We start from the raw sequence: 19,628 nt of genomic DNA, 5'->3' as shown, positions 1-19,628 counted from the left end.
AGGTTTTTCTCACCTACTGATACAAATAAAACATTTCTGAGGAAGCTGACCTTCATACTCATAGGCCTATCATATTTTACCGGTCTACATAGGTAGGGACAGATTTGCACCTGGATTTCAGTCTGGGATTGGATGTGAGTTTACTCCTGCTTGAATATGTGCAGTGAAATGTTCTTCCTGTGCTTTGACACAGATGCCATTTTCCCCATCATGCCCAGAAATACAGTTTCAAGTAACACTCTCATAGTAGTGAAACTTGAATCATCTGAGGAAAAAGCAGAGCTGTTTGGATATAGAAAATTTATTCCTCACTGCTGCTGAGATGAACATTGAACAGCACTCAATCTGGTTTACAATTTCCAAAGAAAATGAAACACAGGAGGGGATAGACCAAGCACTAGGAGCTTATTCTGAGGCTGATCAGTGTCAGCTCAAATGAAAATGGATTGTGAAGAAAAAAAAATCCAATCTTGAAAGCTTGTTTGTCTGCTGATACATCACGTACACAACTGCACAGAGCAATTTGATCCGGCTGCAGTCTGCCAGGTACAGCCCAATGTGGCAGCGCCGCTGTTCTTCCCACCGCAGCGAGGAGCCCCTCGGGAGTGACTGACCAGAGCAGGAGCCCGGCAACGCCAGCGCTCCAGGAACCTTCTGCTTATTTCCGTGGCGCTTCCTACTGACACGAGGACTCGGGGGCATCTCGGTCCGCACCCGAACCGCGGCTGTGGCAGCTGTGGGTGCCAAAGGCACGGCTCGGGGGCTCCAGTTTGGGACAATAAGCTCCATCCCTTTCCCGAGGCCCTGCGGCCGGTGACCCCGCCGGTGATACATCCCGCCTATCCCGGCGGGATGGCCACGGCATCCCGCACAGCCGCTGACCTCGGCAGCAACTGCCTTCCTCCCATCGGGCCCTCGAGGGCTTCCAGGCTTTATTTGCCTCCTCCGGGGATGCAGGAGAGCGCGGACAGCTCGGGCTCAGCCAGGAACGCCGCTGGGACTCAGCGCTGGATGGAACAACCCTCCCGGCTCCGGGACATCCCGGGGGACCAGCTGCACCGCCTCCCGGGGCGCTACCATGCATCCGCCGGGAACGCCGCTAGTCCAAACCTTCCTTACATCCCAAACAAGTGCCTTTCTCAGGAGCAACCCGGGGGGCTGCCGGCATCCTAGTCAGCGGTCCCCACAGCAGGGGAAGCCCAAAACCTGAGGTATTAACGAAACGCCCGGGGTGGGCATTAATTCAAACCTTCCTTATTCCCAAACAAACGGCTTTCTCGGGAGCGCCTCCCCCCCGCCCTGCCGTCCCCTCCGCGTCCCCGTCCCCTCACCCCTCTCCCTCCCGCCCCGTCAGCCCCCCTCGCGCTCCCTGCGCACTCAGCCGAGCCCGCCGCCCCCAATCCCCTCAGGACCCGCCCCCCTCTCCGCCCTGCGATTGGTCATTCCCACTGTCACTCCGGCGCCTCCCCTGCCCATTGGTCGAGGCTGGGCAGCCGCCCCGCCCCCCCGGCGCTGTCGGTTGGGGCGAGCCGAGAGTAAATAGACGCCGGAGCCCAAGATGGCGGAGTCGCCAAGTCCCGGTCGTGGCGCGGCGCCCCCCGAGCAGGAGCCGCTCGGCGCCAGGGCGGCCCCGGACGCGAAGGGTTCCCGCGGGTCCCAGCCGGCCGCCAAGAAGGTGAAGGGAGCCGAGGAGCGGAGCCTGAAGGGCGCGAAGCGCGTCAACGGCGAAGGGGGCGGCAGTGGCGGCGGGAGCGCCAAGCAGCCGCTGCCCGCGGTCGTGCCGAGCTACGGCGGCCCCGCGCCCTGGGGTTTCGCCGCGCTGCCCTCGGGCCCCTCGGCGGGCGCGGGGGGCTTCGCCTTCCCTGCCCCGCTGCCCCGGAAGCTGCTGCCGCCCGCGGTGCTGCTGCCGCCGTCCGCCTCCCCCTCCTCGTCCCACCCGCAGCACCAGCACCGCCACCACCGGCACCGCCTGGCGCTGGCGGCAGAGCCGGGGGGCGGCGGGAGCGGCGGGAGCGCCAAGCCCAAGAGGCCCAAGGAAAAGCGGGACAAGGAGAGGAGGAAGCACGGGGCGCTGCCCGTGGTGGCGGCAGCGGCGGGAGATGGCGGCGGGGGCCTGAGCCGGGAGGAGAACGGGGAGGTGAAGCTGCTGTTCCCGAAAGGTGAGCGCGGGGCCGCGCGGGCGGCCCGGGGCGGGGAGGCAGCGCTGGAAGGGGCAGGAAGAGCCGGGGGGGCTCGGCGGAGGTGCCCGGCGGGAGCAGGAGGGGGCTGTGGTGCCGGGCTGGGGGCTGCGGGCAGTGCAGGACCCGGTCACACACCGCCGGCGTTGTGTAAGTTCGTGGGAAGGCAGCGGCGGCTCATAGTGCCGTCAATCCTGTCAAAAAAAGGGGGTGTGGAATTAGCGATGGCGTCAGCCAGAAGCTGCCAGAGGCCTTAGGTTTTCTTACCTATTAGGGAAATAAGGGTGCCGAGTAATTTATTAGAGATCTGCGAACAAAACTGAATTGAGGGAAAAACGGAGAACACGTTTCAAACCCCCCTCCCCCCCCATTTAAAATTAAACCCTGAATGATCTCGTTTATTAGTCTGTTAATTTGTACAGGGTAAGTCGTTGAGTACTAGAGAACATGCTCTTAAAATTCAGATACTTGGACTTTTGAATTCTCATTTAGTTGCTGTTTCGGGTTTACTTTATTTCCTGAAGATCACATCTTCCAAGTAATGCTCGAGGCCTTCAGGAGAAGGGGAGGAGTGTTGGGTTAGTTCATTAGTAGTGCTGGACAAAAATGGCCATATGAGGTAGGACAAGATGTTGGGCCAGATTCTTGCTTGGATTCCTGCTGACTGTGATCAACAATAAATCTTGGGAAGTAAAAGACAATGCATGAATATATGAAGACAGTGCAAGAATACATGCTTTTATTTCCAGTGTGTCCTTTCCCAGTCTCCAGTGACCTTAAACCAGATGTTGATGCTTTTGCATTTACATTGAAATATGAAGAATTTGAAACGTGTGCTCCATTACCTAGTTTAAGCAAGTTTCCTTTCTTTCAAAGGAAAGATAAATTGTAGCTGTTGTGTAGACTTAGATTATTTTGATTGTGGCCTGTGTTTGTAGGATCAGACAAGCATGTAGAGAAATCTCATTAATAGCAAATATGCCTTTTTGTCTATTGATTATATTGTCTGGGTGCCTTACTGCATTTTCCACTAATTTCCATGGGCATTTTGGTGTATGATTTACTTACCTTTTAGGTTTTGGGTTTTTTTAGAGTATTTGAATTGGTGGTATACAAGTGGTTTTTAAGTATCTCATTTCAGTGCTTTCAAGTATTCCATTTTAGTGCATTTTTCCTTGTTCCTGTTAAAAGGTGACTTGGAAAAAGTCTTAAGAAATGATGCTCAGAAATTATGTTGGTGAAGCCTTCTTGTCTTCAAGGATAGCTGCTAAGAAGCTGACCCAATATCCTTCTAGTAAAGCTGTGTAATTAATAACCATATTCAATAAGATTGCCACAGTGTCCTACCAGTGTTACACAGTCATGTTAATAAGTCTCTGGGAACCATATTACAATAACAATATGTAACAATGTATAATAATGAAGTGTTTTTTCACATTGGTAAAAGAAATTGACACTGATGGTGTCAACTGAATAATTGTTGTGATTTTTCTTTAAAGAGGAGATTCTGCACCTTGTATCTGGAAAGGATATTTTCTTCGAACTTAAATGCTGACAGACACTTTTTACTTGCTGATTGCTCAGAGCAGATCTTTTTACCTCTCGTTTATTTTGTGAAAACCTACCTAATGCAACACATAAATTTTCCACAGCAAGTGTTTGGCATCTGAGTCTCCAGATTTCTGCTTAAAGGAAGTAGTTTCTATACCTAAAATTTTGTGGCATAATTTCTCATATAAATTAAGAACTTTATGTTCATTAGACTATATTTTTGCAGAGAAGGCTGTAAGGAAGTGAAGGATCCACTGTGTCTTCTGCTGAGAGCAGCCAGCCTTTTAAAGGTGGTTCAGTATTTGACTGTAGATTAAAGAACAGGTTTGTGCTGTTAATCCTGTGAATAATTTACTTTTCGGAGAGGAAGGGAGAAATGCAGTTGTGATGGAGGGAGAAAAGAATGGCTGGGGGGCGGGCATGTAGAATCCTAAGCACAGAGGAAAACTAGGAATGACATATTACGGTGGGAGGGTAAAATATGCAGGGCTTGTGCTTAGGAGTACTGAAACTGTGGCATAGACTGGAAGGAGATACCATAGGGACTGTGGTTGCAGCATATAATGAGTGAATTTGAGAAACTGACGTGAAAGAGGGAGGAAAAGCAAAAGCTGTGTAAGAGGAAGGTGATTCTGATCTTGTTTTGGGGCAAAAAATATTATACTTTGGTGCTGTAGAAAAGGCAAGGAGGGTTAGCAAAGGGTAGGATGGAAGAAGAAGGAAAATTTTAATCAGCCTACAGTTACAACTTCAGGATGAGTTTAGAGGATTTTGTGTAATTAAAGTAGCTGAGAGGTTTGCACACACAGAAAATGTGAGGGGTGGGGGAGTAGGAAAAAATATGCCCCTTAAGGTGTACTGAGATGAGTTCATAGAAGCTGTCACCCTGCAGCTTGAAACGCACTCTAAAAATTGACCTAACACAGGCAAGTGCAGTCTGTTCTTCCTGGAGTCTGCAGTTGAATAACCTTTTTTGTCTTGGTGCAGTGGAAAATGTGCAGCAACATGGAATTAAGAGTATTGATTGTTTTTCTCTCATAGCTTTCAGAACTGATACAAGTATCAGTGTTGCACCTGTCGGAAAGGAGACAGTGCCAGTGCAGACACTAGAGGTGTAGAGGCAGAAATACCAAGAGATAAGCAGGTGGAACGAGTAGGAGTTCCGTGGTTGTTTTGAGACTTTGAAGGTGGAAAAAATCCATCCTCCTCTTTGCAGCCAAAGGGGAGGTGCCTTGCAGGTGGGCACACGGGATGGAGTGGAATTCACAATTGGCTTTGCTCCGATAAGAGTGTCAGTACCTGTGACTGGGGAGGAGGGTGCTGTGTGCCTGCTCTGCTCCATAGGGCAGTTGAGATGCCAGGAGAAAAAGCTTTACCTTGGTGAAGGCCTGCACAGATCTCAGTATTAGAGACAATGAGGAGCAGAGCTAGGGGGATCAGGGGAAAAATGGCAACATTTGTCTCATGAGGTTGCTGGGTCTGTAGCGTAGACAAGGTAATGCAGCGAATCAGGGTGTGCAGTGCTGTGGAGTGAGAGATCTGGCCTTGCAAAATCATCATCATAAGACTTGGAGTAGTAACAATTGCATTTTCCTAATTCTAGTTTATCTACTGTGATGATGATAAGGGATATTGAGGAGGACATTGTGAGAAGATTTTTCACCTAGCATTCAAAAGTGCTGATGAGAGGAGCTGATGTTAGTCCTTTGCTGGCAACAATGATTGCTAGATAAAAGAGCCTAGTTTTGAGGCACCTTTCTTTCCTAAGTGATAGGAAGATGTTAAACCTGCTAATAGCCAAGATGGATGATGTGTTTAAAGCTCTTCAAAATGGTTATATTTTCTTCCTTGAACAAGTCTTCATTTAAAGAATTCTCTGGTCTTTTAATTTATTGCAAAGACCTTTGAGTTGCAGAGTCATAACCAAGCCTTACAACTTGTGATTCCATCAAATGAATGGAGTTCAGTGAACCCTTCTGAGATGATGATCTAGCATGCACAGAACCTGAAAGAACCTTTTGCAAGATGTACGATTTATCCTCTGTATACAAGGCTTAGGCTGTTTAAAATAAGCTTAAATTTCACTTGTCAAGTACATTCTGATAGTGGAACTAGAAGTTGTGCAATATTTTTGTTTTAAAACATGGTGTGAATCTGACAAAAGTGATTGCTGTTTCAGGTTATGACTATGCTGATTCAGTTAGTCATTTAACTGATAGTCTGCTCTAGCAGTTCATAGTTGAAATTGTTTTCATAACAGTGCAAAGCTCAGCTCAGCCGCTCCCCACTTCATCAGAGGACACCTGCCCAGAGTTTTTGTTTTGGTCTGCAGGCTTGCTGTAAGATGTAGTAATCCAGTTGCATGACCCATCAGTTCTGCTTTTCTTGCCCTTTCTGTGTACAGAATTCCTTTTTTTCTTCAGTGATCCATTTGCTGATTACCTCAGTGTACAAGCAGTTGCAAAACGAGGCTGGTATCTTTAACGTGCAGATGGGGATTCCCCCATGAGCAGGAAAGCTGAATATGGTGCTGTAACTCTTGTTTTTCCTATTAGTTTGTTTTTCTCTTTGCCCCCCTCTCCCAGTTCTTTCTCCTGCTGTCTTTGAAGGATAAATTAGATTACATTTCAGGTGAGCATTTCCCACTGATTCTTCTAATAACTCTTGCATGACACTTCTGGGTTTTTGGCTTTTAAGAAGTTGCACTTTTCGGTCTGGTTAAATTTGGTTTGCATCCAGTGGAATGCTTATTTCATAGTCTGTGTTACTAAAGTAGGTTGGAGAAAGCTTTGGATCTTCTTCTTTTTCTCTTCTTTAGTACTGTGGCCATGAATCTTGCTGCTTTTGTTGTCTTTTTTTCTTGTGCTAAATGTTTCCTCCTTCTGTTAGCTTCCATTTCCTTTGCTTTTTTTTTTTTTTTTGGTACTATGTGGCTTAATTCACTTCCCTCTTCTCTCTGCTGAACTCCTTAAATTCACCAGTTGTTTTCATGCTTGTGAGGCCTCTTGATCACTCTCTTATGAATTCTTTGATATATTTCTATTTAGATACCACGCTGTAAGCAGCAATATCTAGCAAGTGTTTAGGGTTTTAAGTGTGGTATTCAACAGGAAGAGGGACTTCTCAGATTTCTTTAGATGTTTGAGATGTATATGCAGTTTAGTTTTCAGAGCTGGTAGTGACATTAACTGTAAGTGTCCGCTGTTGAGATAAATTTGGAGCAGTGTATCTTTCTCCTGAGGGACCCTGACCCTTTTTCAGTGAGATAACCGGAAGCTTTGCTAGGCAGAACAAAATCTTTCACCTTCTAAGCTGGAGAACAAAGTCCCTCCTCTACCCCAGAATCCAGCTTTATGTGTAATTTCCACAGCAGAAGCTTGCTCTGATTTTAGAATATGAAATAATTTTTCTTAGTTGACACAGGATCAGGAGGCTGAACCATCTGATCTGAAACCTCTTGTGAAGGCCTTGTTTGCAGCTGTCACGTTCTCTGTTACTGATTTCTGATGCAACTCCCCAGTGCTGGAGCTTAAACTTGGCTCGTTCAGTTCCGCATGTCGAAAGTCTCCTTAGAAGCGTGAAGCTTGGAGGAACTGGGAACTGTAAAGATTGGAATTCAGTTTCTTGGAAGTATTTTCACTCAGAAAGGGGTCTGACTTCCTTTCCATGCACTGAAGAGCTTGGGGAAATGTTCTCGCCTGATAAGAATATTTCTTTAGTCTTATCTTGGATTTTAAACCTAAATTACTGTAAGAGGTGTCAGCCAGATATTCCTCGTTATTGGAACATGAAAGTTATCATTTTTGGGGGTGGTTTTTTTTTTTTGGTCTTGGAAATACGGGTTTTTTCATGTTCATTAAGTCAGGAAACCTGCTCTGCAGTGTACCTTGTAGGACCTAATAAAAGTGCAGGTGTCAAAGCTGTTAACATAGTGGTGTTAAATGTGCTTCATGTATCTGCATAACCAGTTAAGCATGGCTTCTTGAGGTTTTATTTCTATGGGTGTTTGTTTAAAGTGAGGACAGAGTGCTGATGGAAGGAATGGTGACTGATGTTCTTGTACTCCCCTTCTTATCCCCCTTTCCTTTCAGTTACACTGCTGTTGGTGTTATCCATATTGATGATGTCCCTTAGCAGTAGTCTGTAAATATTTTGCCTCATATGCAGTGACAGCCCTTAAATCAAACAGAGGAGAGAGGCAGAATACTTTGAACATAATCTATGACTGACTACTAATGTGGATTACCATCTGGAAAACTGATGCAAAGCAGCTGCAGCTTTTGGCATCTGACAGGGTTGAACATCTCACCTCTTTCAGTGCTGAAATGGACTTGCTTGAGCTCCTGCATCGGCTTCAAGGTGTGAATTTTCCAATCTGACAGTGACCACGTTGCATGTAATCCATCCACTACAGAGCATGTACTGGGTTTACCTTTTTGTCTGTAGAAAGCTTGCCATAGAGGCAAAGATCTGATTAAATATCTGAAGTCAGATTGGTGTGTTCTGTGAATTTGGATTCCTTTATTTACTACTGCAGGAAATCACTGCAGTCATTACGAAAAGGCATCTCTGGAGTTAGAAAACAGAGGACTTTGACTATAGCCTTTAGCTGTAAATGGCTGCTTAACGTATAAATACAGAATACATCAATTTCTTTTACTTAGCCCAACATCCAGAAAAAATAAAAGCTTTTGGATTTGAGAAGGAAGTATGTATATAATTCTTAATTAATTCAGTTAATTGTGTGGAGTCATTGCAAAGCGAAAGCATTTTTCGGATGCCATTTTAGGAGATGAGGCAGAACACTTCTTCATAATAGAACTCTTCCTATCTGTATGTAGCACTCTTTTTATTTTAATATACTACTGTTGCTGCATTTCTTTCATGGGTGGGTGTACTGTTTCTGTGACATCAAAAACAAAGAACATGGACTTTGTGGTGACACTCATATTGTGAACTTGAATGAGGCATCTGGAAATCTCTTAATCACTGAGGCAGTTTGTGAAGAACTGTAGCCCTTGCGAAGGACTCACATTGGAGAAGTTTGTGTAGTACTGTCTCTTGTTGGAGGGACCCCACAGTGGAGCAGAGGTAGAGTGAGAGGAGAAGAAAGGAGCAACAGAGGCAATGTGTGAAGAACTGACCACAACCCCCATCCCCTGTCCCCTTGTGTCATTGTGGGAGAAGAATTAGAGAAAACTGGGAATGAAGTTAAGCCTGGAAAGAAGAGAGGGGTGGGGGAGAAGGTGGTTTTTACATTTAATTTTTATTTCTCATTACCCCACTCTACTTTTGATTGCTAATAAATTAATTTTTTCTCCCAAGTTGAGTCTGTTTTGCCCATGATGATAACTGGTATTATGTATGATCTCTCTGCCCTTAACTCGACCCATGAGCCTTTTGTTATATTTTCTCTCCTATGTCCAGCTGAGGAGGGAGGTCACAGCGGGGCTTTGGTGGGCACCTGGTGTCCAGCCAGGGTCAATTTGCCAGAAGAATTATAAATACTTCTGTAGTAATAAAGACTTCTCCCTCCAGCCAGGCAGTAGAGCTTGAAAACTAAGGATTGAGCCCAGCTCTTACTGGCCTTGCATAGCTGATTCCTACTGTACTTGGAATTTCTCTCTTTTTTTTTTTTTTTAACCCTGGTAAGGGCTATTTACAAATTCTGTTTAGTCTGTTACCAGTTATTTCCTGAGCAGTGTAACTCTCTGTCAAAATTATACAAAGTAAAAGTGTGTTTTGATAGGGGCAAAAATTCATGAAGATACAGATTTCTTTCCTTTTTTCCCTGGGGTACAGATTATTTCAAGCTGTTGGCTTTTAGTTTTAGTGTCTTTAGAGGTATGTAAAGGCATAGGAAGTCTGTGTATTTGGGATACATGATTTCCCTGAGGACTCATTTCATCCTGTTCCCTCACCAGCTCAAGAAGCTTTTTTTATTTTTTATTTGTTAGGAGTAGTATTGGTGAAGGCTGACTGCAGAATATTGTGTGTACATGGAAAGCTTAGCATAAACATCTGTCACTTTTTACTACTTTGTGATCCTGTTGCCCTGCAAATGAAATGGAGACCAGTTGTAGCTCCTACTGGTAAACGTCAAAAAAGCTGTACAAGAGCATTCCAGGTTTTCATAACTTCAATGGAACAAGTTTTTCTTGTTTTCCCTTGCCAACTTCACTTGTTGGTTGTTTATTCCCTGACATGTAGGTTGTACATTGCTTAATGTTGGAATACTCATTTTAAAGCAGGATTTTTGTGAAGAATTTTCATGTTTCTTGGTTGAAAAAGTGAGATTTGGCCTGAAATTATGTGTGGCTGAAGGGAATTGTTACCTTGCCTTAGTGAAGATACTCAGTGAGATACTGGTCTGTGGCATTTTGGAAAGTCTCAGAGTTCTAGGCCTGTATTGAGCTGCATTGGCTTTATTGGGCAGCATTGTGTGATGGCTGCAGTTTTGGAGACTGTGCTTGGAGAATTGCACTTGCCCTTCCTTATAAGGTGTCTGTGCTGTAGGCATGTTACCATCATGTTTGTTGACTATAATGACTGTTGGATGCTTCTAAATTTATTGACTTTGTAGAGTGGGCATAGAGAGCTTGTAGAGCTGCAGTAGATCTTGTGTTAATGAAATAATGAAATAATTTGGTTGATTTTTATCCCTGCATTCCAAGGATGCTCTGAAATGGAATATCTATCCCCGAGGAGAATAATCTGCAGAATTTTGAGAGTCGTGTTTGAGTTCTGCAAGGCAGATTAGAAAATACATATTAATACTTGTGTAAACTGAAGACATTTGGCCTGAGAATTAAGCTCAAGTGTTAATCCATGGAATTACTGATTTTGACACAGATTTTTTTTTTGTGTATGAAATTTTTTCTTTATTTCAATATTTATGTTTTTTTTTTTTTTTAAGAACTACTATCGCTAATCTGTTCTGTGAGCTTTGAGAGAGGAAATCTGAAAATTTGTACATTTAAATTGGGATTCTCAGCTGTTCTTTACTTGCCTCAGACTGTTGACTGGTTTTGTTACAGTACTGTAATTTCTAGAAGGGAAACAGTTAAGTAAACTCTACTTCAAACCTTCCTCAACTTCATTTACATTTGCAATGGCTTTAGGTGTGATATGATTGTGGCTGTTGCTAGAGGAGGTCACAGGATGCTTCCATTGTTTCTCTTGTCTGGAAGGTTTCGCCATTGACTCTGCTAATTGCTTTCTAGATGTGAAAATAAACTAGAGGCTCTTGAAAAGGTTTTGGCTTGTTCTCAGTCCTTATGTTTTGCTTCTGACAAAGCCGGAAGATTCATTGGCCTGTGATGCTATTCATGAGCTGGCAGTAAAGGATTCTTTCAGTCTTTTGTCCTCTCTCAGCAAGGCTCAGCATTTGTATATGCTCTTCAGTCTTTCTTTCGTTTGTAAATGATAGCAAAAGTCAAGTGTGCCTCTTAACCATACCAAAATGTGGAGATAAAATCTAGGTCTTCCCATGATAATTGTAATCCTGGATGAGTCAAGCATTCAGCGCAGGTTATAAGTCAAGCCTGGTGTTACTGCTTACTTGCTGAGTGTCTGCTTTCAGAGTGTTACTTAAACTCCTGTTGTACAATTTATCTCTGACTTCATTCTCTTGAGTTGCAGGGGATTTACAACTTAGGGATTCCTTTTTGGGTAGAGACAAGCTGGAGAGGAAGGTCTATGCCTGCTTAACCTATTCCTAGAAAGGTTTGTGTTGCTTAGGAAAACTTGTTTAGTTTCCGTGGTCTGCTATACACAAATCTGCTTTGTCATCCATCCCTTCTCACTGAGCTGTTAGAAGGTTTTTCTTGGCCTTGACTGTTTCAGTCACTTAGAACAAAGATATTCAGACAGCTTTAAGCACAGCTACCTGATTCCTTATTTTTGTGCCAGCATAGTTTCTCTTCTCTTCAGGATGCTTATCTTGATCTGTGGGTAGACAACAGGCATGTCTCAACTGCCATCTCTTATGGGTTTTATTTACTTTCTTAGACTCTCCCTTAAATACATTCTTCCCTTCACCCTGACAACTGCGAGGGTTTGACTTCTGTATCCTTACTACAAGACTCCTAAAAGGAAAGGTATGAATGCTGTGTAGTCATTGTTAAAGCATTCATTTATGTGCATTACTGTCAACTCCTTGCACCTTTATTAACATGTTTCATGAGTAGTTTGGTTGGGGGCCACTCTGTACAGCCTTCTGGAACTGAGGAATATTTCTGATATGTTAGTAGTGAAGATACCTGCTGCTTCTATTTTATATTGATGCTTAAGGAAGAGTAATTGGATTTCTCTTTGCTTCCACTTGGGGTTTATAATGCAAGTACCATGAATAAAACATCAGGATTGCCTCAGCTATATTACTGAGAAAGTGTTCTGAAGCATAACATTATGTAGAAGCTTGAAATCAGATTTCCTCTTTCCCTGCGGAGGTTAAAAAGCTCAGTATACTCTTGGAGCAGGTACTGGCTTCAGGCCAAGACAGGAGGCATGAAGTGCTGGCTGCAGTGCATATAAGCCTAGTAAAATCTGACTTCTCTAAATACTTGGCCTCATAAGTGAATCTAAACTCGGCTTGAAAAGATTACTTTCGAAATGATGAATTCCTACGGGTCTGGTATATTACATGCAGAGAGCATGCCTAAAGGCTCTGCTTTTGTGTGTCAGGGATTTAAAAACATGGAGTGACTTGACAAGAAAGTAAATGAATAATGAGACTACTCAGGTGAGCTGTTGCTGATTGTAGGTAAGCAGGGGAAGCACAAGAGAATTACACTGACTGTGCAAATACAGCACATTTCATGTGTTTTGATTAATTACATGTCACTGCATTAGTGCAGCCTGTGAACATAATGTAAAACATTTTTAGCTGACAAATGACGTCTCATTCCAAGATACTTGCAAAAGCCTTTAAGTTCAGAGTATGTGTAGATAGTTACGAGGTTTCCAGTGTAGATGTGCACCCAGGAAAATGCAAATTATAGTATTTTTTTCCCCTCAATTCTTATGAAATGCATGTAATTTGAATTTCAAGGAATGAGCTGACTTCAGATGCAAAATGAGAGCAGAAGGTATAGCAGTAAGCAAAAATTTTTAACTTGTTTACAGTTAATTTGCTGGGTTGTTGTGTACAGTTCTAACATAACAGAAACAAAACTTGTCTGAGTTAAAGAAGCTTATGTTGGATTATACAACAGATAAATATTAGCTTTTCATATTATAAGTACTGGGATTTTCTTGTAACTCCTCCTTTTATCCTCTTAATAGAGCTTACATAAGAGTAATGTGAAACATGTATGTGACAATTAATTTACTGTTCCTACTTAATTGTGAAATATTTACATTTCAGCTCAAATCAAAGACAAAGTTAAAGAAAGGGAAAAGAAGCAAAAAGAGAAGAAGAAGCATAAAATAATGAATGAAATCAAGAAAGAAAACGGAGAGATCAAATTATTGCAGAAAGGTATGTTCAAACAATGTAGTGTTTTTTCATTCTAAGTTTTTAAAATATTTGTGTTTAGATACTGGGTTTCAATACTGTGTTTTTCATTTAGCTTATGCCATTTTCTCTAGTTAGTTGGTATGAGGGTTGCAAGTTAAAACCTAACTGTAGATGTTACTTTTTTTGTCAAATGTATTAGGTGCTGGAGATTAAAGATAAAACTGTCACCATGGTGTTGCATATACATTAGTAGTATTAGGAAAGACCAGTACTTCAAGGAATAATATTGGTGATAACCTGCATCTTCTCTGCAGTTATTGAACAAGGTATCATTTTATTTATTGTGGAGAAGAAAAATGTGTTACATTTTATGTCTACAAAACTGAGTAACTAAGGAGTTGTAATTCAGAAACTTTGTCAAATACTAAAATGTTACATGCAACATGCAGCCTTAATTTTGGCTAATTTCTTCAACTTTGTTTTCTGTAAAGGAATGTCGTTAAGAAAATGTTTTCACATGACTTGTGCGTCCACTGATTGTTAGAATTGTACAGTAGTTGAGGCTGGAAGGGGCCTAGTCTGACACTGCTCCAAGTAGGGTCAATTAGAGCAGGTTGCCCAGGACTATCAGACTGTCTCCAAGGGTGGAGGCAACACAGTCTCTCTGGACAATTAGATTCAGTCTAGATATAAGGAAGATTTTTTTATGATGATGGTGGTGAGAGACTGGAACAGGTTGCCCAGAGGGGTGGTAGATGTCCCATCCTTAGAAATATTCAAGGTCAGATTGGATGGGGCTTTGAATAACTGGATCTAATTGAAGATGTCCCTGCTCATTGCAGGGGGGTTGGACTGGATGGCCTTCAATGGTCTATTCCTACAGAAACTATTCTATGAGTCTGTTGTATGATCTTTGCTATAAGGAGAGACAGCTGGGACTAGAAGGCTGGAGAAGAGGCTCCAGGGGGATCTCCTCAGTGTGTATAAACACCTCATGAAGAAGGTTATCAGCCTATGCTGGTTCATGAGGTTATTCCTCTCAGGTGCAGGGCTTTGCCCATCCCTCTGTCGACTTCATGAGTGCCCCAGGTTGGCTCATTTCTACACTGTCTCAAGGTCCTTCTCACAGGCAGCACAACCCTGTGGTGTGTCAAACCCTCCTTCCAGTTTTGTGTCACCTGCAACTTGCTGAGGGTGTGCTCTGTCCCATGACACAATTAATGAAGATGCTGAACAGTACTGGCACAAGATATCAAGGTCTGGATTAATCCAGTAGGGACTGTTTTCCAACTGGAAATGTAATGCTGCTGGAAATGTAATGCTGCTCACAACCCTTTGAGCACAGCAGTGAAGCCAGTTCTTGAACTACCTTAGTCTTCACTTAGGTCATGCTACATTAGATTTTTTGTGAGGGTGTTGCTTATTTGAGTTGACCAATTTTTTTTTTTAATATGTTATTTTCAGATTCTGCTTTTGAAGTTAGGAACAAATTCCTGATATGTTTTTCTGTTACCTTGTCTGCTGTAGGATTTAATTTAGAAACCAGAAACTGAAACCCTCAAATCAAAACTTGATCTTCAAAATATTCCTATGATGTCAGAGGCACAGCACCTGGTAATTACTGCATCACATATGATACTCTGCACACAAGTTAACTGTATTAGCTATGACAGCTTCAAACCTGCTTTGATCAGATCTAAAGGTATTGCCTTGAACACAGGAGTGTAAACTGATGACTTCCTGTGAGAGGGACAGGTGTGACTTGTCTTTGCTGAGCGTGGAAGGAAGTTGGTGGTTGAGATACTGGAGATACTGAGCAAAGCTTAACTCTCTCAACAGTGAGGTTCTTCAGGCTTTGTTTGAGTCACAGCCTTTTTTACACTGGGTCCTGTTTCTGTTGCCGTTCAGCAGATCAGGTGGAAGCTGCAAAGACAGGAAGTCTTCTTACACAGATCTAATAAATGATGCCTAGTGGGGCTGTTGAGCCAAAAATGGTGCTTTACTTTCAAAGTAATGTAAAAATTTATATGCCCAGGGACTGTGTTAGAACATCTCTGCCGAGTAGCAGGATGGGTTGTTCTCATGGAGAACGCTGGTAGAAGTGCATTAGATGCCTTACTCTATTTGACTTGACCTGTTGCCAGTCAAGTGTGTTTTAGGTTTTCTTTAAGGTGTTGGAAGGAAGTGTTTTTAGAGGCTATGTTTGGTTTTTCAGTATCCTGTAAAATTGACTCCTGTTTCAGGAAAAGAAGGGGATGTGTCAGGAGAGCAGATAGATTCTCTCCACTGGGTTTGTATCCCATTCAGAACAGCAGGTCAGTGTTTTCTGTGGGCCTCCAAAATCTGACTGGACATGCTTGTATGTGCTGTGACATTCATATAACATTTCCTGAGTCGTTTAGCTGATCTGGTTTTACATCCTGGGCAAGAGACAGCAAAGGCAGAAGTGCTTTGAGGTGCAGCTTCTTGTATGTATCAGTCTCTGTGACCTTCTCAAATATTAACTCTATCTAAGGGTGTCTTCTTCCTGTGTAGCAAAGGCTCCAGGCCCTATTGTTCTGAGCTCAGAATTCACTGCGTGGGCTTTGAACAAAGTTTTGGAATGAGTCTGCTTCCCTTTGCTTTGCAGTTTTGGTTTTATGGTTGGTTTTTCTTTTTTTGTTTGTGTATGTCTAGAGACTGGCACTACAGTGCCTAAAGGTATTTTATTTCCTTTTCCTAGTTATTAGATCTATATCTTGTTGTAAAATGTTGCTCTGACCATCTGTTTGTGACTGACTTTCTTTGAGGGGCTGGAGGTAACAGTCTGTGAGACTTCAGACAGCTAAAGTAGCTGGCCAAGGTGAAAAGTGACTAGTTATAGAAGAAGTCAGTAGCGAGGGACTGATGCCTTTTGAGGGAGAATTGGTGCATAAGCCTTATTTTTGGTGCTTTAAGCTGAATGTGGAAGTGTTACTTGTATGAGGAAGCTCAGGGGTGTAAGCTGTTCATCTGCCTAAACTTGTGTTGGCGTTCTGTTGAAAGCCGTGATAAAACTTGCCAGTGTTGGAGACAGACAGTTCTTGAAGAGGGTATTTTTTTTTGCAGTTCCTGAGGCTGCTAAAGGAAATGAGGCACTTTCAGAGAGGCTGATGGCTTTTGTTATGAATCTAGAATGAAAAGGTTTTTTGTCACCCTTTTGCACTTGAAGATGTATTCTCTGAAGAATAAAGCTATCTAATTGCCTCTATGTCTCAGTCTGTTATGTGGAAGAGCTCAGTTTTTGAAAAAAAAAAAGCTTCTTGGCAATGCATATTGCTAAAAATTCAGAAACTATAAGTGAATTAAACTTACTTAAAAAAAATTTGCATAGTAAACAGTTACCTTCTAGAAATGGAGAGTTTCATACAAAAAATTTGATGTGACTGAAAGTTACTGGAGGTCCTGCAAAATGGAAGATGATTAATAGGTTTATTTGTAAACAGTCCCATTTGTGTTTTTTCTTTAAGAAAAAAACAGTCAGTCTTGTTTTTCACATTATTTATATCAGAGCACAGCAATAGCTAAAAATGCAGTAGGAGAAATTCTTAGTGTTTCTGCAAGGTTAAATGCCTTGGGTTATTGAATGCCAAAATGCAGGAAAGAACTGAAAATGAATATTTTATTTTGCTGGTATAAATATATGTAAGTACAAATTGTTTTATAAAGCTTTCTTTTATTATTATTCTGGAAGAAATTACATTTAATTGCACATTCTTATGAACCTTTTAAATTTTTTATAGATGGGTTTTGCACAGAAGTAATTATAAAATTGGTATATTGAACACGAGACCTGAGTCATACTGCATGCTTTTTCCCATCCACTGTATTTTGTCTGTGTGTATCTTTAGGGAGAATGTTGAAGGATTTATTTGCACTTTAGTTGATGGGACACTGAGGGAATGGGTAAGACTGAAGTAGGAGTGTAGGGCACACAACCCATCGCACTGATTTGCCTGTAATACTGAGTTTGCTTTACAGTCCTTATGCTCCAAGTTACTAACTTTTACCAATAAAATATATGAGTTTGGGGTAAAACACAGATGTTGAATGTGATGGAGCAGGTGGCAGCTGGAGGGAGAGCTGTGCTGTAAAGCTTTGAAGTGTGTCTTGCTGGAGGTGGGGGTCTGGGACTTGAAGCAAAGGCTTCTGGTACATCAATGAAAAGTGAAAGCCTTTTTCTACAACTGCTTGCAAAATCTCTGATTTTTTTATGTGATTTTTTTAAAATGAGATCTGAAGGCTGTGGTTACAAATTATGATCGTCTGTTTAGCATATGCACGTGTATTATTTGGAATGTCTTTTTATGGAAATAATTGTGGTTTTTGAATTATTGTGTTTCAAAGATAAGACTTCTGTGAGAATTTCAGTGCTGTCACATTTATACGAGTTCTTCCTTCGAGAACAGTCTTTGTACCTCTGGGTTATTGCTAGTAAATATCTAAGTCAGTTGTTAGGCTGCGTGCACACAAAATATTTTTGTTTTACCTTCTGATTGTATTGTTTATGGGAAGTGGGTTTCAGTTCTAATTTTGATGCCACCGATGAATTAAAATACTGTGATGGTCAGTTCAGAAAAGAGGTCTGCTTCTGTGTGTGCTTCTCTGCTGTCTTTAAAGTTCTTCCATAGCAGAGTGAAAAGTGCTGGTAGAGGAGTGTGTGCGTGTTGAAGTGAAAGGCTTCATTGAAACAAGGTGATTAAATCAGCACTTTTTCACCTCATGCTGTATTTTAACATCCAGGAGTGTGGAACTGCACAAAAACTTTGTCCTGCATTGATTCCTCTTAGATTTTTCTTCTCATATGCAGACTTTTAATTTTGAACAGAAATCTTCTGTTGGACCTTTCCTCTCCACAAAGTTTTCTGTGCTTGCTTTTAGTGTAGCTGGGATTTCTGTTAATGGTTTTTATTTGGGTTGTTCCCTTATTTGGAGAACAGATATTTAGATGTATGGAAGGAAGAACAGATTGCTGCTTTTTGATATACTTCTATAAGGTACATAAAATAGTTAAATTATAATTTTATATATATGTTTAGTGTGGTAACTCAGATGACCAGACTCCAGAGGTTTGTTTGCAGACTTCATATTTTCAGTCTGTTTGTTGTAGAAAAACTAACTGGAAATATTTTAGACGTTTGTATTTTTTTATTCGTCGCTTTATAAATCTCTGCTTATTTTACAACATGTCATTGAAGTTCATTGGTGCAGTTGTTGGAAAGGATGTAGGAAGAAGCATGTTGGGATCTTCCTGTATGGCTCTGGTAGGCAAGGGATGGTTATATTAAGGAGCTGAACATGGTAGAAGTTGATGCATATCTTTGTAGCAACTTTTATCACATGTTGTGTTTGTATGCCCATAAGTGTCACTTTCTGAAAATCTTAGATAGCTGCTCGCAAGGTGGTTGTGACTATTCAACTTCCAGGAGACAACATGAAATAGGATTATTTGATGTATTTTAGGCTTGACTTTTCTGATGTTTAATAGTCAAGCTTTCAAGCCTGTAAATAGAACAAGATAGCTGTCAGTTCTCAGTTGCTCCTGCTGTTGGGTTTGTTTCCTGGGCTCTGTACTGAGGCATCTTGAAATTGTTTGTTTTCAACACATGGCCTATTAGCTTTGCAACGTGTCAGCAGCTGATCTTGCTCATTCCCCTTATTTGTGGAGTGACTGTGCATTTCATGTCTGTTTAGAATCCCATGTGCCCATTTTAAGTCAATTAGGAAGTCAGTTTTCTAATAATTTTGAGCTATTTTTAATATGTTTTTCATTAACTCACCAAATTATTACATAGAATCATATTTATTGAAAGAGATTTAAAAATAAATATATAACGTGATACGTTAGTTAACTGACAGTTTTCTAATTTTGTTATCTGGGACAAACGTGAGGGTTTTTTAATATCTAAAATGCTGCTCATGTTTTTTTCTAGTGCTGGGTAGATTTTTATTTTTTTGTTTAGAATTTTTTTCTTTTTTTTTTTTTTTGGCCACCCTAAGTGACAGTGGCTTCAAGAACGCTTATATTCTCTGTGTCTGCATATTTTATTTATTTACTGGTTCATGAACGGCATCTTGGCTGGTCCTGTTCAATTTTTTTAGTGTTTGTGGTTATGAACTTTAAACTCCCTGGAAGATCCAGGGGGACACTTCTGTGGTTTGAACTGGGATTTTTGTGTTGGCTATTTAAAGACTCAGCCTGAAGAGCTGTAGCAGAGCTGAGGCACTATATCAGTAGCTTTAGAGTGAATTGCAGTGAGAGTCGTGTCTCTGGCTGTGTGGGACTATGGGAAGAAAGTGAAGATCATTAATTGGAGGTTATTCTCACTTGTCCCTTGCTGGAGAGGGCTGCAGTGGGAGGTGGTTGGTACAGGACCAAGCCCAAGACTGGAGCCGTGTGCTGTAGCTGATGGCAGAACAGC

The 19,628-nt window shown here is 42.0% G+C and overlaps 1 protein-coding gene across 2 annotated transcripts in view; it reads left to right on the top strand.

Annotated features, from left to right (window-relative positions):
• Positions 1 to 1,529: 1,529 nt before the first annotated feature.
• LOC127478845 (protein PHTF2) overlaps positions 1,530 to 19,628 on the top strand; it is a 126,830-nt gene continuing 108,731 nt past the window's right edge. For both annotated transcript variants that reach the window (XM_051805058.1, XM_051805052.1), the window contains exons 1-2: positions 1,530 to 2,159; positions 13,096 to 13,209. In XM_051805058.1, coding sequence (XP_051661018.1) covers positions 1,559 to 2,159; positions 13,096 to 13,209 — 715 coding nt within the window. In that variant the 5' untranslated portion in view covers positions 1,530 to 1,558. The remainder of the gene's footprint in view (positions 2,160 to 13,095; positions 13,210 to 19,628) is intronic.

This window comes from Manacus candei, unplaced genomic scaffold (genome assembly GCF_025592945.1).
Source record: "Manacus candei isolate 608988 ecotype Guabito, Panama unplaced genomic scaffold, ASM2559294v1 h1tg000063l, whole genome shotgun sequence".
Taxonomy (NCBI): Eukaryota; Metazoa; Chordata; class Aves; order Passeriformes; family Pipridae; genus Manacus; species Manacus candei.
Note: the sequence above shows the minus strand (reverse complement) of the source record. Positions and strands in the feature narration are given on the sequence as shown.